The sequence below is a fragment of the Taudactylus pleione genome, unplaced genomic scaffold (assembly GCF_031769625.1).
Source record: "Taudactylus pleione unplaced genomic scaffold, aTauple2 ptg000706l, whole genome shotgun sequence".
Taxonomy (NCBI): Eukaryota; Metazoa; Chordata; class Amphibia; order Anura; family Myobatrachidae; genus Taudactylus; species Taudactylus pleione.
Genome location: NW_028285108.1, coordinates 351868 through 374897, shown reverse-complemented (window position 1 = coordinate 374897; position 23030 = coordinate 351868). Strand labels below are relative to the sequence as shown.

The window sequence follows — 23030 nt, the reverse complement described above, 5'->3', positions numbered from 1 at the left end:
CCTCCTGATGCGAACGCTGCTCTGATGCCGGTGTTAAGAGTTTTCTTGTTTCCGTTTCTGGCATTGTCTCCTGTTATCCAGTTGAGCTCAAGTTTTCCTGTCTAAGATTGTTATAATGCCATTTGTATCATCAAGGCAGCACAGTTCGCATACAATCTATCTGCCATTTGTGTCATCCAGGCGGCACAGTTCGCATACCATCTGTCGTTTGTGTCATCCAGGCGGTATGGACAGCACTGTGTCCAAAAGTGTGCAGTCCTGCGTACGCTGCTTGTGTCAACCCGGTGGCACTAGGGTACGCTGCTTGTGTCAACTCGGAAGCACAGGCTGCACAACTGTCTCCAAGGGTGCTCAGTTTTGCGTACGCTGCTTGTGTCAACTCGGAGGCACAGGCCGCACTCTAGCGTACGCTGCTTGTGTCAACTCGGCAGCACAGGCCGCACTCCAGCATCAGCTGCTTGTGTCAACCAGGTGGCACAGGCCACATTATTGTTTCCTGAGTACACAATCCTGTGTACCAACGCCTGTTCCTTTCTAGTGACACTAGTACTTATCTGCCACATCTAGCCAAGCTTACCGGCCCCCAAGGCTGCTACACAGCCCAGAGGCTACTGCTCAGCCCAAAAGCTGCAACACAGCCAAAAGGCCGCATCTAGCCAAGCTTACCAGCCCTCAAGGCTGCTACAGAGCCCAGAGACTGCTACTCAGCCCAAAGGCTGCAACATGGCCTAAAAGCCACATCTAGCTAAGTTTTCCAGCCGTCAAGGCTGCTGCTCAGCTCAGAGACTGCTACTCAGTCTAAAGGCTGCTACACGGCCCAAAGGCCACATCCAGCCAAGGATTCCAGCCTTCAAGACTGTTGCTGGACTCTGTTGGTGTAAATCACCTTAAACCATTATTATTATTACCATTATCATCATTTATTTATATGGCGCCACAAGTGTTCCGCAGCGCCTTACAAAGTACATGAACAAATAAGTAACCAGTGACTTACAATACAAAGCAGGACATGGACATGTATAATAAACATTGCTATATTAGCAACCTTTACGCCCACATAAGCAGCCAAGTGTTAGTTGCCCTAGTTTAGGAGTAAGAGATAAATTAAATGACATACCTCAGATCCTAACAACTAGCTGTTGTTCACTTCAAAGATTATGAATAAGCTACAACTTATTGGAATAGAATCCAACCCCAACCTGAAAACTGGTGATTTTCCATTGAGATTCTAATTGCCATCTGTAATAGAAATAGAAGTCATCAAAAGACACCAACCTGATTTTTCCAGTCATACTAAGCACTGAGTTCAGGAGTCATCGTCAAACATGACCCAAACAAATGCAGAACAATAGAGGTGCCTGTGGCTGGTGGGATAGCTGCCAGTACATTGATGCTAAAAAAAAGTTAAAGAAACCCCATGATCTACCACTCTCCATAGGCCTGCACTATCAAACGAACGTGCTATCCTCCTACCTGGAATTAAGAGGCCCAGTGCTGAATAGCATTGATTCCTTCCTAGTACCCCAGGGCTGTGGGTACCAGGGTAATAATTGTAAAGCAACACCTATGGATGCGGTGCTGAAGAGGGTATGTACTGTGCATCAAAATATGATGCACTCTACTATTTTCTAGCAGCTTAAATTACCAACTACCTTTCACTAAGTGCATGCAATTCATCACACATCCTCTATAATTTATCACACATCCTTGGGCACACCTCAACTCATGGGCAGAATTCAATTCAATGCGATGTTGAATAGCTGCTGGAGGGAGCTCTCGAAGCTTTTCAACACACCGCGCTGTTTGGGCGGCTAAAGGATTTCTACTCGTACCCACTGGGGATATCCGATAAGAGTGCCGGGCACGCCCGGCATTTTAGTTGGAGAATGGCGGTTACTGCGCCTTAATACCCAGGTTAAGTCGTGAGAACCAGCATTCTCAGACTTACCTGCTTCCAGACCAGGCGAACAGCATGTTGAATTGAATAGCTATGGGAGCTCCCTCCCGCGGCTGTTCAACATCACACTGAATTGAATTCGGCCCATGTAGTGTTGAATCGTAAATAAACCTTTAGTACCTTCCTGCCTATAAACCTCTAAGATTCACCTGCCTAGAACCTCTAAGACAAAACCTGCCTATATCTTCTAAAACCACAAGATGTCGCTAATTAGCGCTGTGTTCTAATTATACCATTAATAAAACTCTAACACTGACTGTGTTCTGTTTAACATTGTGTTTATGAGTTGCAGGGAATTTTGCTACTTTTCAAATACAAGTCTGTGTGTGATATTATACACGTAAGTCCATGCATGATGAGCCACATGCACACATTATATATATATATATATATATATATATATATATATATATATATATATATATATATATATATATATATATATATATACACACACACACATATATATATATATATATATATATATATATATATACACACACAAGCATTTTTCTGATGTTTTTAAACTGCAATTGCAAAATGTGTTTATACAGTGAATTTAGTTCTCATACAGGGTGGAGGCTCCCAGCAGTGCAGTCAGAGCCCCACTCTTTATTCTGCTTGTTTTGGTTGTGGGGATGGACTCAATTGTGTAGCTCCATAGCTAGGCTACATTACAATTGCCACAGCTCATATATTCTTATGTAAAAATGCTCATAGCACCACGGTATATTGTGTCGTGTTAAGTTAGTGTTTATGTGTTAAACACTGTCTGCATGCGTTTGAGGGAAGGCTATCTATTTTTTTTACAAAATAGTGCTGTGAGATTTTATCATGTTGGGAAGTCATTTTTATGTGTGCTGAAAACTGTCGGTATGTGTTGGGGAAGATTATTAAAAAGCTGTTCGTGTTACTTTTTTAGCAACTTTGCGTGCTGAATAGCTAAATTGCGACTTTTTAGCAATATGGCGCTGTGTGTTGGTATTATGTATTTTTGGCAAGATGGCGCTGTGTAAGCTTTCTTTTTCTAAAATGGAGTCTTGCTGCCATTCGCAAGATGGCGTCTTTCAGGTTTTCTAGATTGCAAACAGATTCTGTCTTACCCAATTATCCGGTTTCGACAGTTGCCATCAGTGTGCTGAAGAGCGGAAGCCACTTTCTTGTATTACACATCCTCCTTCTTTTCCCCAGTGTTACCTCTATGATGGCCGGAGAGTGATGAAGTCATCACTTTATTGCGCACACTCAGCCCTAGAGCCGCCCAAGAGAGGGACATTTGTCTGGGAACCTGGAAGGGTGGGAGGGGGGTATTTCTCCCAACCAGGGTTAACACTTTGTTTAACTAAAAAACTGGTATGGTCACATAGGATAGGCAGCCAGACGGACTTTCACTGACACATCACATGCGACTGTGCCCTCCTACTCTTCTATCCACTATTATTCAGTTCTTGCTGGTCCGCCCCCCAGCTATGATGTCTGTGATTATCCACATCACATGCCCATTTAGCACCACAGATTGCTGTAATATCGAAATGTGCAAAGAGGGGAACGGAAGCCATTGCAGAGATCACCTGCAGCAGGGGGATACATGATCAGTCCCCCCCTGAGACATGCTTTGCTGCACACTACATTAGGGGTTCTGACACTATGGGCGGTCCATTGCCACTGGTAGGTGGTTCTGCTTTAGTGGAGACATATGAATGACGGGGGAGTTGGGGTAATGCTACAGTGATGCACTGATTACCAGGACCGTAGCTAGGGTAGTGCGGCAGGTGCCATCGCACAGGGCACCACAGGTCAGGGGGCACTGTTTGGGCCTGTCAAATTTCTGTTATTATCATTTTCACTTGTAGCTTCCTCTTATTTCATCCCCAGCATCTCCTGGCCTCTCCTATCTCTTCCATGGCCCTTCCCCATGAAGCCATGGCCCTTTTTTGGGGGCATTATGTCCCTTTGAAAAATGAGGGGGCTGCCAATGCTCTTTCTGGCACAGGGAACCAAAAAGTCTAGTTACGGCTCTGCTGATTTTATACGTTGTTAAACCCTGCGCTTACTTGGTGTTTGGGCAGCAACTCAATCAAAGGATACCCAAATCCTTTCCAGAACATAAACAAAATATAGTGATTTGATGAGTTGTGCCTGACATTAATAGGTATTAATGAATGTTATATATTAATTTTATCCCACGTCTGACTCAAATATTGTAATGTGCCATAAAAAAATGAAAAGATGGAACAATATTAATAGTAATAATTCTTTACTGGTATAAGATATCAGATAAATAAAAAAGGGAATATCAGTATAACAAAAACCGTATATAGTACATTAAGGTGTATGGCATAAACTATGTGCCTACAAAAAATGTACTAATCACTTTAAACAAAAAAGAAAAAGAATATAACAGTCTTGAGAGGTATGGCGTCCCACACTCCCCTATTGATAAAAAAAAGTTTCTAAATTGGATTAATATCCTGTAACAAGATGCTAGTTTTAATTAATAGTCACATAACTTGCCGTTGGCATGCATAAGGTCTTCACACTGGTGGTGACAAAAAGGTACCTGTGCGGGTAAGTTAGAGACCTGGGAGTATGGAATGAAGGGGAAAATAGGAAAAATATAGACTCCGGACTTTGCTGTCACAATTGACTAGGTAAACGGCTGTCCACCTCTCCCAAGGATCTGTCCATTGTCCTGTCGGTAACGTAGCTTAGTCTGGAGAGGAGACAATCCTAGCCTGTGTTCTCCTTCAGGGAAAACACTCAGCCAGGTGCCCCCTCCACTCAGAGTCTTGCCTTAATCCTCTGGACTCACGTGTCCCGTGCTCTTACCCGGCTGCGTCGTCTCCTCACCATGCGCGCGTCGCTTGTTATATCCACTCCGTCTGTCCTATCTGTCTTGTTCTGTGGTTAATCTGCCCGATGGTCTTCGCTCCTGTTCGGCTTGTCCACGCGCGCTCTGGACCCTGCAAGTCCTCTGACTTCCGGGTCACGTGTTAGTCCCGCGTCAGCCGGCAAGAGTAGTCTCGTTGTGAGGATAGTGTAGTTTAGAATTGTGCAGCTGGCTCCTACGCATATCGACCCTATAGGGTCTTCATCAGGAAGTATGTGAGTTCTTTGATGAAATGTCTCTTAAATAGACTGTCTCTATGATGTCATAACTGATTGGGATATTATAAAAAAAATGGAATCTCTAATCAGACTTGTTCAATTAGGCGTGTTGTCTTGTTTGGCGCATAATGAAGGGCACTCAATAATTCACTGTATGCACAAGCCCTTATAAAATAGCACATGCAGATGATTGTAACAAATATATGTATAAAAGAAAATATATGTATGTGTAATGAAAAATAAGAAGAATAAAAATAGTAAAAATAATGAAATAAAAAAATCTTATTCTGCGTAAAGTTGTTATTTCTGTGCATATATTATTTTATTTAACCAGTGATTGTATTGATGACAATAATAGATGATAGTTTGAACTTAGGGATAGTCATTAAATTTCACTAATTCGTATTGTATCGTCATAGTGAAATATATTACTTATTAATACAATTTGCAATGGGGAAAGTGAAGGGAGGGAGGGGAAGGTAGAAGGAAGAATAGGCACTACAAGTGAGGAATGGTTATGAAATCTCAGTTTGATCTGTCAGTTTTCAACCTGTGATTACTAATTTAATTTAATTGTCTAAATTCAATCCAAATGGTTTGAGTGTTTTTAAAAGAAAAATCCACTTTAATTCTTCTTTGTTGATTTTCTTTTCATAATCTCTTCCTCTCCAGTTGGGTTGTAACAATTGTATTCCCATAAAGTCCAATCCTGTGGGGTCTTTTTGATGTTTTTCTTTAAAATGTCTAGATAAACTGTGAGTCTCTAAACCTCTCCTTATATTCCCTATATGTTCTCCTATTCTTGTCTTCAAAGATCTTGTTGTTCTGCCCACATATTGATAACCACAGGGACAACTAATCAGATATATGACCCCCTTGCTTCGGCATGTGATATGTTCTCTCACTTCATATTGTTTTTTTGTAACAGAGATGAAATTACATATTCTCTTTGTCATCTTTCTATACTTCTTACAGTTGGTACATGTGCCACAATAGTAAAAACCATTCTTTATTGTTGCTCCCAAAAGGGTAGTTTGCTTATGCTTGTTCCTAGCTAAATGACTGTGAGTCAATTTCACTTTAAGATCTTTTGCTTTGCGGTACACTATCCTTGGTTTCTCAGGTAGAATATCTGCCAGGTCTTCATCTCCCAAGAGGATGTGCCAGTGTCTACGTAATATTTTTTTTTCTAGCTCTTTACTATCTTTGTTATATTGAGTAATGAATGTTGTTTTATATTTATTATCATCATTCTTTGTTTTATCTTTATATGTTAAGATGGGTTTTCGGTCCATCTCCTTTATTTTTTGTAGATCAGTGTCTAAAGCTTCCTCTTTGTAACCTTTATCTAGAAATTGTTTTTTCATGTTTCTAGCTTGGATTTCAAAATCGTTCAGATTGCTACAGTTACGTCTTAGTCTTCTAAATTGTCCCAAAGGTATGTTACGTAACCAATTCTGATGGTGTCCTCTTGATGTCAGAATATAGCTATTAACATTCACTTTCTTTTGATAGGTTTTAGTTTGTTTACTGTTGTTCTCAATTTAGATTGTTAGATCTAAATAATTGACTGAGGTCTTACTGTATTCAGTAGTGAATATCAAATTATTCGTATTTCTGTTAATATAGTTCAAAAATTCTTTTAATGTCTCCTCCTCACCTCTCCAGATGAAAATTACATCATCTATATATCTGCGCCAAAGGACCAGGTTTGCCCCGAAGTCATGCCCACACCATATGAATGACTCCTCCCACCAACTCATAAACAGGTTGGCATAACTCAGGGCAAACCTGGTCCCCATCGCAGTTCCTGCTGATTACCTATGGGCACAGGGGTGGGGAATAAGGCTACTGGTGCATCAAATATATTTCTTTAAAAAGAAGGTTCTATTTCAATGCGCTTCTCAACTGCAGCTCCTTTGCACAAATTAACACATAACCCCTGTGCTTAATTAATACTATCAAAACACAATAAAAGTGCAAGATTAGAGCACTATTGATATACAGTTCAGCTTCCGATTCAAAGTTGCTCACAAAATACTAGAAATGCAAGTCCTTTCCAGAAAAAGCTTCTTCCGCTAATGAAATACTTAATTTTCCCAAAAGTGGGTAATATAGATTCCTTTCTTTAGAAAAAGGGGGGAAAATACATAAAAAACTCTTTTTCCTAGACCAAAAAATTTAAAAATAACACACTCGTTTTTTTACTCTAAGAACTTGATTCCAATATGTACTGTAAAAACTCCAATAAGGGAAATACACCACAAATGTCCTATAACTCAGTCCCATTAGTGGTTCTCCTCAAATATATGATTCACCAGACATAAAGGTTCTTATGTTCAAAAAAGCTAAGTTTTTTTATTACTGTCCTCAAAAACACATTCCTTTAAAATGTCATGAAATAAAACAATAGGAGAGCAAGAAGAAACAAAACTAACCAGGGAGCTCACCGGACCCACGGAGGCAGAAAAAATGCTGTGTTGATTTTCTTCTAAGGGCTTAGTTCTTCCTCACAGCTACCGTTCCTTACTCTTGGGTTACTGGCTATCCCATTCTCTGTTATATCAGCTGCCTTGCACGTTCAAATGTGGTATGCTCGTCCTCTATAAAAAGTAGCGGGCTCAACTTTCTTTTTAAAAAGAATAAAAGTCTTCAAAGCAAATACCGGATCCTCCTGCTGTCAACGCGTTTGGATCCAATAATGGATTTTTGCCAAGGCTGAGGTGGATACGGTTTGCTATGATTATTTATAGCACTCCTAAGATCCGGTATGCTCATTCTGGGGTCACATATAAAAATACATATGTCAGGGTTATTTTAAAGTGGAATACACTCCTCTAAAAAATAATATTCATAATTTAATAAAGTGCAGAATACTAGAATGCAGAGATCTACACAATATGATGGGACACATTTAAAACACTAAAGGAAGCGGGGGGATATATATCCCTAAAAACTTTTTCAAGAAACTAAAGCAAAATGTCCTGCCACTTATTAATATCTTTACAGAAAGCCACTTTAATTCAAACTCGTCGTTTAACACTTTCGGCTCTAGAGTTTCTAACTCATATATCCACTGCATCTCTGTGCGTGCTAGGGCGTCTTTTATATTGTTCTGCCTCCAATTACCTTTAACTTGTTCAATAGCTTTAAAGTTAATTATGTCATTTACTGAACAGTTGTGTTGTGCTTTAAAGTGATCAGACATATGGTGACTTTCCAGTGCTTTACGAACATTTCGAATGTGTTCTCCCATTCTAACTTTTAGCAGTCTGCTCGTCCTTCCCACATACTGTTTCATACATTTACATTGTATTAAATAGAAAGCATTAGCGCTATTACATGTTAGAAATTGGTTTATTTTATATTCTTTTTTAGTTGAGTTTGACCTGAAAGTTTCTGTTTTACTACCTTTATAGGGCTTACAATTCTTAAACCCAAGGCATAGACCACATCGGTAAAAACCTTTAGATTTGATTCTCGTACTGATTCCCTGTGAAGGGGGTGTTGCCCTCCGTACCAATATATTTTTTATATTTGGTGCCCTTTTGCAAATAATGGTAGGCTTTTCTAATACAGTTTCTTTCAGAATGGGGTCACTTTTTATGATCCCCCAATGTTTTCTTAGTATAGTGTTAATTTTTCTAAAGTCCTTGTTATATGTAGTTACAAATGAACATGAAAAATCCCCTTTTTGTGTCTTTGAGTAATTTTTCTCTATCAATTTCTGATACTTCTAATATCTTTTCCAAGTGATTTTTATCATATCCTTTATCTAAAAAAATTTTTTTTTATAACACATACTTGTTCCTTATAGACAGTATCATTTGTGCAATTTCTTTTAATGTGACAAACTGGCTAATGGGTATCCCTCTTAGCCAGTTTGGATGATGGCTACTGTCTATATTAACAAAGGAATTGCTATCAGTTGGCTTGCTAAAGTTCTTTGTAAATAATTTGGACTCTTCAATATATATTGTTAAACCGAGAAAATTCATTGAATATTCACTTATAATAAGTGGCAGGATATTTTGCTTTAGTTTCTTGAAAAACTTTTTAGGCATATATATCCCCCCACTTCCTTTAGTGTTTTAGAAGTGTCTTCTTATATTTGTAGTGTTTTAAATGTGTCCCGTCATATTGTGTAGATCTCTGCATTCTGGTATTCTGCACTTTATTAAATTCTGAATATTATTTTTTTAGAGGAGAGTATTCCACTTTAAGATAACCCTGACATATGTGTTTTTATATGTGACCCCAGAATGACTATACCGGATCTTAGGAGTGCTATAAATAATCATAGCAAACCGTATCCACCAGAGCCTTGACAAAGATCCATTATTGGATCGAAACGCGTTGACAGCAGGAGGATCCAGTATTTGCTTTGAAGACTTTTATTCTTTTTAAAAAGAAAGTTGAGCGTGTCGCTTTTTATAGAGGATGAGCTCACTACATTTGAGAGCAAAAGTAAGCTGCAAACTGCAAACAGAGAAATTTCTGCCGGGGTTTGTATAAGTCTCTATAGAAGATCGGAGAGACGCCCCTTGAGAACGTGCAAGTCAGCTGATATAACCGAGCACGGGATAGCCAGTAACCCAAGAGTAAGGAACGGTAGTTGTGATGAAGAACTAAGCCCTTAGGAGAAAATCAACACAGCATTTTTTCTGCCTCCGTGGGTCCGGTGAGCTCCCTGGTTAGTTTTGTTTCTTCTTGCTCTCCTATTGTTTTATTTCGTGACATTTTAAAGGAATGTGTTTTGAGGACTGTAATAAAAAAACTTAGCTTTTTTGAACATAAGAACCTTTATGTCTGGTGAATCATATATTTGAGGAGAACCACTAATGGGACTGAGTTATAGGACATTTGTGGTGTATTTCCCTTATTGGAGTTTTTACGGGACATATTGGAATCTAGTTCTGAGAGTAAAAAACGAGACTGTGTTATTGTTACATTTTTTGGTCTTGGAAAAATAGTTTTTTATGTTTATTCCCCCCTTTTTCTAAAGAAAGGAATCTATATTACCCACTTTTGGGGAAATTAAGTATTTAATTAGCAGAAGAAGCTTTTTCTGGAAAGGATTTGCATTTCTGGTATTTTGTGTGCAACTTTGAATCGGAAGCTGAACTGTATATCAATAGCGCTCCAATCTTGCACTTTTATTGTGTTTTGATACTGGGGCATCAAGACAACAGTAGGGGGACCCAGGAAGATTGCTAGATCATTCAGGGAGTCAAGGAGATCACTACTATTTCAGGGAGAGCCGGGTTGTATGCTCAAATCAATGGTTTGAAGATGAGAGACAGGTAAAATCTAACAGTGGTTAAAAAACTGTGATATTGGTACTAGGAAATGTAAATAAAAATTAAAAAGTGATTACATCCTCATTTGCAGTCAAACACACAACTTGGTCCAGGATTAGTCCATTTTTACCAGGTAGAACTGTTCAAGAAGTGACTGTATTTCTGTTAGGAATCTGCAATGTCACTTCTACTTCAGTGGATCATATCAGAGCTGGGGGACAATTAAAATGAAGCTATAACTAGAGATGTGACATGCCCACAACATATTCCAAACCTGTTCCATCAAATACTCCATGGATGATGAAAGCTGATGGGGGAAGCTTTCCATCCATGTGCTTTTTACCTGCATGCAGAGGTTCCCAAACTCCACCTTTACAGTCCAGGTTTTAAGGCTATCCATGATTGAGCACAGGTGACTTAATTAGTATCACCGTCAATTTGATTTAAACATCTGGGCTCAAGCATGGATATCCTTAAAACCTGGACTGTAATGGCGGAGTTTGGGAATCTTTGCCTGCATGGTTTTCATGCAGGTTTCGAGAGAGTAGGTAAGTATGCTATGGGGCATGCAGTCATTATGTCAACATTCAGAACAGTGGGATAATAAGCTATGGGGCAAGTGCCCTGGATGCAACGCGAGGGGGCACTCACACATGGGCATAGTTATGCCACCATAGGAAGAGACACAGTTACCGCCGATTGGCTTAGGGCTGTAGCCTGTAAGCACATCTGTACCACTATCACTCTGCCCTGACCCATTTGTGGAGCATGGGGGCAGGGCCTAGGGTGCCGGCACCTGGGTTGCAATGATAAGCACAAAAGTTAAGGATGTCACTGACATACGTATCATAAATAAAAGCTGTGGCTCTGGATTATCTGACATTCCCCCCCCCCCCCCCCCACACTTGCACTCTAACCTGTCAGTGAGATAAGTCAGTTCTTAAGCTAGGTACACACTGGAGCGATGTCGGGACGATATATATCGCCTATATTGCCTATATCGCTCTGTGTGTAGGCATGTTTGTACTCTCCTGCAGTCGCTAGCGACGGTCGCCAGGTTTCATAAACTGCACATCAAACCTACCGATATCACTAGCGGTCAATGAATTGTTAATGAATAGCATAATGGTGATCGTTGCATCATTCAATAAAGTCATCCAGTGTGGATGCACAACCACTATTGATGGGCATTCATTCAGATGTCGGAACAAATGCCTGCCGCTCCAGCGTGTACCTAGCTTTGGAGTCCTGCAGGCAGTGTGGTGGCCACCCCTTCCCTCTCTTCCAGTCCTCTCCTTCACTCTGAGTCCCAGCCTGTCAATCACAAGCTCCGGCCCCCAGAATACATGAGGAGCTGCTGCTGAATGAAGCGTGGTAAGTGAATGTGTTAATGAGCAATTGGATGTTGAAATTTATTAATGAATGAGTTAATGAGTGTTCGTGGGGGGAAGGATATTGGTGATAAGTAAGTGTATTAATGGGTGTTGATGGTGAATAAATTAATGGGTGTTGATGTGAGCTTTATGGAAACTGATTAATGGGTTCTTAGCAGGATCGGACTGGCCCACAGGAGTACAGGGGAAATCCCCAGTGGTCCCTTCTGCCTGAGTGCCCTCTAGGGCTCATGTTCCAGACTGTGCACTGAATTGTACATTGTTACTCTACTGGAGGGTCAGTTACCTTTTGGAGCAGGACCACTAAAAAACATTGGTTCTTGGTTTTCTTCTATAAAAACTACACCAAGGTTTGCCTAATGGTTAGCCAAGCAACTGTGGTGGCTGGCCACACCCCCTCTGGTGGATTACCACACCCCTTAAACATGCGCCCCTACTACTGCATTCCCCCGATTGGCCCTTTATGTCAGTCCGACGCTGGTTTTTGGATAGGAATAGGTTGTTGGATACTGTGTGGGGGAAATTGGTTAATGGATTCTTGAGGGGTATGGCTGCTGGGTGGGGAAAGAAAATGTGTGCTAAAGAGTTAATGGATGCTGGCAGGATAGGTAAATGGATTGCTGGGAGCAAATGGGGATTGTAAATGGAGGTGAATGGGTATATTGGGTGTTCTATACAACAATGTTTAATAGAATTACAGACAGGATGTGCAGTGTTCACACTAGGTTATTTTAGCTGATGGAAGAATGTGTCTTGCCCTTATTCGGAAACACCATGCTGACCTTCAGATGAGAGCACTTTGGATTGGAGGAGGTTTGTATTGCGCCACCTTCTGTACTGAGCACTTGGGCATCTGGGCACTTGGGCTTGGATATCATGTTTCCCACTGAGATCTCACTGAATCCTTAGCCTCTGACTGCCTCTGCATCAAACTGGTCTTAGGTATACAAATGCACTATATTTACATGTGTTATTGTATACTTAATGAATTGGAGACACTAGGGGGTGTGGGCCGCACCGGGTGACACGATCCGAATGGGTGACACCAAAATAGCAGAGCTGCTCTACTATTTTGGTATCATCCCCTTGAATGGTGATGTGTGGCATATCATGTATTGGGGACACTGATCTGTGGCATATCATGTACTGAGAGCACTGATATGTTGCCAATGATGTATTTTTGGCACTGCTGTGTGACATTTTATTAATTGGGGACACTGCTGCATGTCATACCATGAATTGGGGACTCTGCAGCGTGGCATATTATGAACTGGTGGCACTACAGCGTGGAATATTATGAATTGGGGGCACTGCTTCATAACATATTACGAATTAGGGTCAATGCAAATCCCTCAAAGCTCTATATTCCTGGTCTCGCTTCAAGGTAAGGACCCCCCTCACATTGCTGAGTTTCTCTCAACAAAGTAGGGTTTAGTAGCTGTCCTCAAATTAGGGCCAGTGAAAAAAAGTACAACTAAACAGTATCGGACTGGTCAACCAGGGCACAAGGAATCTCCATTGGGCTCTAATGACCACACTGTGCACACTCAAATATTGTTCTCAAGACTTGGTATGGTTTTATGGCTGGGAAGAGTATATTGGGTGAGGGGGGGTTTGGCAAGGGCGATATAGTGAAGTTTTGCCTATGGTTGACCCAGAAACTTTGCGCCGACTATGGATGGGGTTGGGAGTGTCGCAGCAGTGTGGGTGTGGCTATGCCACCATAGGAGGAGACACACTGATCAGATGCTAGACTCAGCTCCGGGATTTTTAGCCTATAACATCAGGGAGTTCTGTGCCCAGGTCCTGATGACATCATTTAGCAGTGTGCCTTCACTGGACCCTGCTGGTGCTGCTATACAACTGACTCAGCAGACGGAACCACACTTACATGTCACCGCTGTCTCCTTCCTGTAACATCTCCGGCAATGCTGAAATTAAGGCGAACAGTAGAATCCAGAGTCCTTATACTTAACGTAACTAAGAGGGACAGGTATGTGCTTCTCAACATTATCCAGTTTATAAATGAAATAGAGGTAATATTATCGTATTTCTGGCCACCTAATGTCGAACAGGTCAATAAACACATTACATTTCTGCCATATGTCTGAAAGATACTTGAGTGTATATTTAAATAAGCTACCGAGATACATAAGCATATTCAAGTATATTACACAGGAGAGAAAATGGTTACAACAGGATAAATCCTCATCTTCGTAAAAGATTTTTGAATATCTGTTTAATATACAGTGTATAATGGGCCTGATTCAGATTGGCCCTCGCAGCTCCACAACCAAGGCCGGGAACTCCCAGGAAACGGGGGGCGACAAGCCACTGTTTTCCGGATTGAAGGTCGGCAATGCCCCCAAACGTCTTCAGTCTGTCAGTCAGGCTGCGGCTCAGGCCCCACCCTCGGAGATGTTCGCTAAACATCAGGTTTACGTACATCTCTGCATGAGGCCCAGTGTGTAATATAATATGGTCCCCATGCTGTTCCTGCAGCATTTCTGTGACCTACAGATAAGAGGTATTGCTCACCTCACCGTCCTGTTCGATCCCATAACATGATTAGACAATTAAATATGAGAGAAGGGTTTTATCCAGTACAATAAAATCAGAACTATGACATGATAACCTATACAAATATAACATGGATCATTCTTTGACATATTATTGGTAAATTTTATTGATTTGTTACGATATAAATGTTAGACAATTTAATCATTTTGTAGTCCTAGGTGCCAGGGTAAATCCCTCTAGATAGCTAGCTTACATAATTTGAAAATGGGCACTCCCCGCTTTCAAATAAGGGTGCCCACTCGGTTGCAACTGTCATTATGGGGGTGATAGGGCACGTAGTACCCTCTTCCCTTATATGGAAAACTTAAGTTTTCTGTAGCGTGGGGTAACATCACATATGATCACCAGGCAATAGTTACTAAGGGGCCCCAACATTTGAAAGGGGGGATCACCCTCTTTTTAAAAGTGATCCCCGTAATTATTTGTAGCCAGGTTGGGAGAGATCGTCCACCATGCCTGGACCACATTTTTTTTCTGTAGTGCAGGGGGTTAATGTCTGGTGATCAGTGTGACCTTTAACCTTTATATGGGTATACTCTTTGAAAGAGGGGATCACCTCTTTCAAACGAGGGTACCTCACATCTTTCCTTGTGATATCTTTGGGGAAATAGAGAGACTTAAATTCCCTCCACTATTTAAATTTTTTTTTTTAGAAACAGTACTGCCGTGAGCATGTGCTTCCAAATTTACCAGCGGCTGCTGCATGTAGTCCTATCCAGTTTACTGGACCTGTAGGAAGAGGGTAAATTATTTTGGAAGACACTACACCCTCTGTTCTGGAGAACGAGTGAAGCTCATCTTCCAAAGTTTAACTGATATTGGTAGGATGAGCCCCACTCGTCCTCCGCAGCAAAGGGGTTAATACTCCAACCTGCCTTCCCTCTCATAATAGACAGTTTATTTAAAATTTCCATTCCACAACAGTGAAACATATAGAAGTTTTGCCTTGCAATAATGCTTCCCTAATCTATTTCCATTGTGTGTTTAGTTGAATGGTAATATAAGAATTTTAAGAAAAGTATTCCATGGACGCCATTTTCAGATTTGCCCTGGGTGCCATCTACCATAGTTACACCTCTGATTCAGAATGTCGACATAAATGTTGATAGTAAAAATGTTGACATTCACTATGTTGACATGGACATAATGTCAACATTGTAATGCGGTCAGGATAAGGTTAGGGCTAAAATTCTGTGAACCGCTATGTCTGTCAACAAGCACAATGTTATTAACGTCATATCAACATTCTGAGGATTTTCAGACCATGTCGACATTCTTGTGTGGACATATTGTCGACATGTTGTGCTACACTCCTCTATTTTAAAAATTTCTTGCTGTATACTTATTGCTGTACTGAGTATACCTGAAACAAGCACTGTGTGGTGGATGAAGGTAATGTTTCTTTATAGTTTGTAAATACCACTTTAACCTTTTAAATATACTTTTAATCTCAATCTTATTAGATCATGGCAATAGGGAACACTTTGAGACACAACCATATTTGTTATTTATGCAAAACAATACAACTACAAAAGAGTATCTGGTTAAGGCTTTGTTCCTAAATCAAGCTTTAAGAAACCCCCTTGTTGGTTATTATTATTTTTAAGCATATTTGCTATCTAACACAATTTAGTATGCTGCCTGTAATGCTTTACTAACAAAAATAAGTGTTCTATATTTATTTATTTATTTGCTCTTGCAAAAGAATCAGAAGAAGCACTGAGGTCGTAGGTTCGATTCCCACTACGGCCCTAACTGTGTGGAGTTTGTATATTCTCCCTGTGCTTGCGTGGGTTTCCTCCGGGTGCTCCGGTTTCCTCCCACACTCCAGAAATACAGTCAGGTCCATAAATATTGGGACATTGACAAAATTTTCAGATTTTGGCCTCTATTCACCACCACAATGGTTTTGAAATGAAACAAACAAGATGTGCTTTAACTGCAGACTTTCAGATTTAATTTGAGGGTAATTACATCCAAATCGGGTGAACAGTGTAGGAATTACAACAGTTTCAATATGTGCCTCCCACTTTTTAAGGGGCCAAAAGTAATGGGACTATCAACTCAAAAGCTATTTCATGGGCAGGTGTGGGCTATTCCCTCATTATTTCATTATCAATTAAGCAGGTAAAAGGTCTGGAGTTGATTCTAGGTGTGACATTTGCATTTGGAATCAGTTGCTGTCAACTCTCAATATGAGATCCAAAGAGCTGTCACTATCAGTGAAGCAAGCCATCATTAGGCTGAAAAATGAAAACAAACCCATCAGAGAGATTGCAAAAACATTAGGTGTGGCCAAATCAACTGTTTGGAACATTCTTAAAAAGAAAGAACGCACCGGAGAGCTCAGCAACACCAAAAGACCCGGAAGACCACGGAAAACAACTGTGGGGGATGACAAAAGAATTATTTCCCTGGTGAAGAAAAACCCCTTCACAACAGATGGCCAAATCAAGAAAACTCTCCAGGAGGTAGATGTATATGTGTCAAAGTCAACAATCAAGAGAAGACTTCACAAGAGTGAATATAGAGGGTTCACCACAAGATGCAAACCATTGGTGAGCCAGTTAAATCACATCTTGTTTGTTTCATTTCAAAGCCATTGTGGTGGTGAATAGAGGACAAAATATGAAAATTCTGTCAATGTCCTAATATTTATGGACCTGACTGTATACAGGTAGGTTAATTGGCTCCCAACAAAATTAACCCTAGTGTATGTGTGTATAATGTGTGCATGTGATAGGGAATATAGATTGTAAGCTCCACTGGGGCAGGGACTGATGTGAATGGCCAAATATTCTCTGTAAAGCGCTGTGGAATATGTGTGCGCTATATAAATAACTGGTAATAATTAAATAAATAATAAGTGCTCTACCATTTACTAATAATTATTACTAATTAACCTACAAAAAATAAATTGTTGAACCATAGTATGAAACATAGGGGATGTAGTTGGCATTACCGGCGTTCAGAATACTGGTGCCAGAATCACGACCGCTGGCATTCCGACGGTAAATTAGGGTTAGGGGGAGTGTTAGTGGTTAGGTACTAGGGGGAGGGTTAGGCTGCGGGAGGTTAGGGTTATGCTGCGAGGGGGAGGTTAGGGTTATGCTGCGAGGGGGAGGTTAGGGTTATGCTGCGAGGGGGAGGTTAGGGTTAGACTGTGTGAGGGGAAGTTTAGGGTTAGTATACTTACGTGGTTGTGGCGGTATTCTGACCGCTGGCATCCCGACCGCCGGGATCCCATACCCAACCCAAACATAGATTTGAGTATATGAATAAAGTGATGAAGGGACTGCAATGTATTTGTAGTTTTACCCATCCCAGGAGAGCCACTGTAATGTTGTATTAATCATGAGTGAAAAAGAAATCTGAATTTTAAAACAAACACCTCAGTAGAGTTTAGTAACCCTTAGTTGCATGTTCATCTACAGCTCGGGCGCCAAGGAGCGGGACCACAGGAGAAGAAGTTTAAAAAATACACATTTATTGGTACAAACATAAACACTGTTCAGTTTCTGCAACCAGCAACTAGTTTTTTTGGCAAAGGTTTGCATTTTTATATTCCAAATCCAGATGTGACACCACAGTCAAAGAATCATCTTTCACATGCGCTAAAATACAAACAAGTACAATCAGTCTACTTGTAAAATTGGTTTGGTATTCTGCTGGATAGTTTTGGGTGTAATTGTTTTTTTGGCCAAAATCTAAAATGAAAGATTCATACATTAGGTAAATACCTCGTACACAAACAAATGCACTATATACTGTATACTATGATGGGTTGCTTTTAAAATGTAAATGGATTGCCCACCTTTATAAACCCTTAATAGTTAGGCACACCTTACCCCATGAAGTCTTTCTGTGGGGTCATTCTTAGAACGCTAACTTTGAAATTAAGCTGCACATACTTAATTGCTAATAGCTGGAAGAGAAGAGATGTATCAGTTTGCAGGACCCAAGAAGGGTACACAACTCTTGAATGGGCCACCCACTTCTCCTACCCATTTTAGTGCCACGTTCACTACCACCCAGTTTACACACTGACAGCATGCTCCCCTTCTGCCTATCAGCACTAACAGTAAACATTTACAGCCTGGTAAGAATGGAGGGGGATGTTTCCGAGATGTAGGATCACCAATTAAAGGCTCATTGACTAGAGATGTGTCTAACAAGCAGGATGTACAAAGGTTTGCAACCTATTTAAGCTAAAATGTAAATTATTAAATTTACTTGTTTTGTTGATTCATCTTATAATTTTTTCCACACAGGAACTATATAATTTTAACTATAATTCATAGGACTCTGGCTGTCCAAGTAGCAGCTTGCATTTTAATTAACTTTTCCAAGGCTTATGGCAATATTAATATACTTACTTCCAGCTTGTAAGGGTGCAGATAATTACTCCTAATATAGAGTGAGCAAAATGTCTGCCCCCTACTTCTGGCACATGTAAAGAAAGGCTACTATAGTCTACCTAATATGCAAACAGAGGAGGATTCTGAAGGTGTACTTATAATCAAGATGGAGATAGGGGTGGCTTTTTGTCGCAGAGTGATAGCATTATTTAAGGGGAAGGATTCTGCATTATACCACACTTTGTTTAAGGAGATTGTCAAGAGCAGGGAAAGTTGTACTAGGGGTCATGTTTTTGGAGATGGGCCAGTATTAGTAAAGTCTTTGCCCGCTGCTGTCAAATCCCATGGTTGTTCTAAAAATTCTGAAGTTTCCTCTGCAATCTGCCCTGGAATACGGAAGTCTACAGCAGGTTGTTCACCTTTAGGGGTGATGTGGACAGCTGCTCGAGTTTCTGGGTGGCAGCCAGTTCCCTGCAAGAACTGCAGGAAGTTTTCTTCAATTGAGCCTTCTCGGCTAGGCAATCGAAGCTCATCCTCCCCTGCACTTCCCCTCTGGAAGAAACAGCCAACCCACCTTCCCAGCTCTTCACGAATTTGACGATTCAGGCAGCCATAAAATATTGGGTTAGAGACAAAGCAAAGAAACCCCATCCATGTGACAGCCCATTCCACTCGTGATCCAGGTAATGGAGGAGGAGAGCGCAGTGCAGCATATAAATGGAAGCCAAAATAAGGTAGCCAACACATAAGGAATTGACCCCCTACTGCAGCCAGTACAGCTGCCGCCTTCCCACCACTTCCTGCACCACCACCACCTAACACTCGTTGCTGAGGCGTTCCACGTGTGGCTCCTGATCCTGTCACCATGGTGGAACGACTGCTGAGAGATTCTGAGCGCCTGCGCTGAGGGGAGGTGTCCATCCAAGTGGGAAGAGGTCCTTGATGGAGGGCAGCTACTCGTGCCACCTTAAACATGCTGCAGTAGACAACAATGATGATGGTTAGAGGCAGTAAGAAGTAAAAAGAAGAGTAAAAGAGAAGAAATCCTGCTCGGAAGACACTGTTGCTACCTCCCTGCAGGCTGCAATGTCCAGGGACAGGAGGGTTCCATCCTAAAATAGGGATTAGGGATGTGAGCACGGCCTTAATCCAGACCCCTGCTAGTACCCAACTGACCAGTCCCATGGTCATCTTGACTTGGTATCTCATGGGATGCACCACGTAGTAATATCTCTCAATATTGATGGCAGAGATTGATAGAATGCCAGTGCTGGTCAAACAAACACTCAGGAACAGGTAGGCACGGCAGGCCATCTGCCCCAATCCCTGGCCCTCAAATAAGGAAGTGCCTCCACTCCCTGACAACATTGCCAAGGGCATAAGTGTAAGTGCAGCCAAGAGATCCACCACACACAAGTGGAAGACCAGAACAAACTTCCTGAGGGATGGAGTCTTCATGATGACACCCATGACAGCCACATTCCCAGCCACTGCCAATAGATCCATAAGAAGCATGATGAAAAGGACTCCATATTGGGAATTTGTTGTAATAGGGCTCCCTGAAGCATTGAAAGACAAGTTCCAAGTGAGAGAGGAAAGGGAAGTATCCATGAGGATGATTTGGGTAAAAGGTCACCATCACCCTCTTTCTCATGGGACCATCACCCATTATACCCCGAGGAGCGAGGTAGGACCTGAGAGAATTAGTGGAAAAAAAGAGAGGGCACACTGAGAGTGGTACACAGGTAAGGAATACAAATGGGAACAAGGGCGAGGGTGGAGGCACAGAAAAGTAAATAAACAAGATAAATGTGACAGTTAAAGAAAATGGGAAAGATAAAGGGGAATGAAGGGAAAAGGACAAGATGAAACAAGGGAAGAGGGGAGAGAAGGAAGTACTCTTTGCGATTTGTCACATTTCGGGTAAATATTTGTAACATACAGATGTTTCCTGTACGAGTGCAATAATGTACTGCCAAGTATTGCAATTCAAAAAGCATTACTCCCGGATTAGATATACTGCCGTCATCCCTGCAGAATATTATTTCTTTATTAGGGCATTTTGGTCCTTGCTACAGACAGTTAATCCAATCTGATGTTTATCGTAATCTTCATATGTCTTATTACAACGGATCATTACTCCTCAACGCAGTGTATAGCCCAGTGTCTCTTTATTCTGCAGGTAATCACTCGGTAATAAGGCAGCATTATTTACTCCCTCCAGTTAATTACCTTTCCTTGGAATAAATATTTTCTTCATGCAAATCATTACTTTTCCGGTATATACTCTGATGTCAGATAGGGGCTTCTGAGCTGGTATCCATAGGTGCTGTCTACAGTGAAGGCTGTGCACTAAAAGGTCTTCATAAAGAGATACTTTTCCTTTAAATCCACACAGGCTGCTCTCTGGCTTTCTGCTGATGTATATGACCTGGAATAAAGAAGCATGTAGGGTTAATCCCAGTGTGCTGGATATAATAAGCAACCGAATGCAGGATTTTTCAGTATGAAAAAGAGTCTATGGAGCAATACTAACGTAATGTGTATATATATAGAGAGAGAGAGATAGTGAGAGAGAGGGTGCAGATAAGGTATACATAACATATACATGCAAACACACACACATGTATATATACTGTACATATATAGTGTATATATATATATATATATATTTATTCAGAGATTATACATAAATATTATATATTATATTTATAGAGAGAGACATTACAGGAATGTATATAGGTACTGTATATAATGAGTTATTGTTAAATCATGACTCTATATATGTAATAATATATTTCCCACACCTCCCCCATAGGACACCTGCATATCCAACCATTTTTACAGCTATACACCTGAATGTACATCTTTTTCCCACCCTCATTTGGGACATCTGCCAGCTCCACTGACCCTCATTGGAGCCGACATTATGGCAGTACTGCCACTGTGTTTAGGGTTATTCTCAGATTCCACTTGTTTTCCCCACATACCTGTCTGCAGGAGCCGAAGCTGCATCCAGGGAGCAGGAGACTAGAGAAACAGCTCAGCCCCTAACCATCTAATGCACAGCACTGCAGTGAGGGAGCAGACAGGCACAGGGTCCTATAGTCACTCAGATTAACACAGCATCACCAAGTAGATGTCACAATGGGGGATCCTCTCTCCCTTGTGAATGACACTGACACATTTACCAAGTCCTTCCCTCTTGCACTCACAATTTAATCACTGAGGGATTTTATACATGTACTACTTAAATAGAATGAGGACCTGTACATTGATGTGGTAGAGAGACAGGGCCTCATTTTTTACACACAGTATTATACACTCCAGTATATGAAAGACACTTCCTCAATTTGTTAAATGTATGCCCTGTCTTTGTTTTGTTTTTTAGAGAACAAAGAAGGCCATAAGTTTAACAAATTGAGTGTCTTTCATAGATCTGTGCAGATGTACTAAGCCTTGGAGAGAGATAAACTACCAACCATTCAGCTCCTAACTATAACTTTACAGGCTGTGTGTGAAAACTTACAGTTATGAGCTGATTGGCTGGTACTTTATCTTTCTCCACTTTATTACTCTCCAAGGCTTAGTACATCTCTACTATATTTTGTAATATCTAAAACTGAGGGTCAAAATGTGCGTCTAATTCGCATAAATAAAACAACTGGAAGCGACTAAAACTACTTTACTAGATTGCAGTGATCAGTTTGTTGTGTGACATCTGTACACCTGTGTGTGAATGAGTCTGAATCTGTATACAAAGTGCTATGATGTAGCGGCTGCAGTTTTTTCTCACGTAATGTTCCATTGTGCCTCATCCAAGACTTTGTACATGTACAAAGTTGCAGCCCAGCATCTCTAGTATATTGTGAGTTGTATTTCGCTACGGCAGTGAAGTGAATAAGATGCAAAATGTAAATATAAAGACGGAACGCTAGAGCGGCTCAGTCACGTCGGACATCTTGCGCCATATGGCATATTGCCTCTCGGTGTATGAGGACCCATCTGTACCTCATAATATTCTGGGCCTGATTCAGATTTCTACGCTAAAGCAATCGCAGCTGCGATCCCACACGCAGCTGCTATGCGAAAATATGCTAATGTCGCTTGAACAAGCATTAAAACGCCCACTGGGGCCATTGCAATTTCAAGCAAATGCGTACACGTACTCAGCCACTGTCGCAGGTCATCTATAATCGTCCTTCTGAGTAGCCCTATGGTCGCGCAGGATGGTAGAATGAACTGAGACGCCAACACCACCTTATTTGCTGACAGCGTAGTTGAGTATTGCTCAGGTATGCAATGTGAGCGTTGCAGGATTAACTCCGTCTGT

General features: G+C 41.0%; 1 protein-coding gene across 1 annotated transcript; it reads right to left on the bottom strand.

Moving 5' to 3' along the window:
- Positions 1-17805: 17805 nt before the first annotated feature.
- On the bottom strand, positions 17806-21757 carry GPR61 (G protein-coupled receptor 61). The gene is made up of 2 exons (XM_088456452.1): positions 21688-21757; positions 17806-21128 (listed from the first exon to the last, which is right to left on the bottom strand). The coding sequence occupies exon 2, from the start codon at positions 20306-20308 to the stop codon at positions 18983-18985; it is 1326 nt and encodes a 441-aa protein (XP_088312578.1). The 5' UTR covers positions 20309-21128; positions 21688-21757; the 3' UTR covers positions 17806-18982.
- Positions 21758-23030: the final 1273 nt, after the last annotated feature.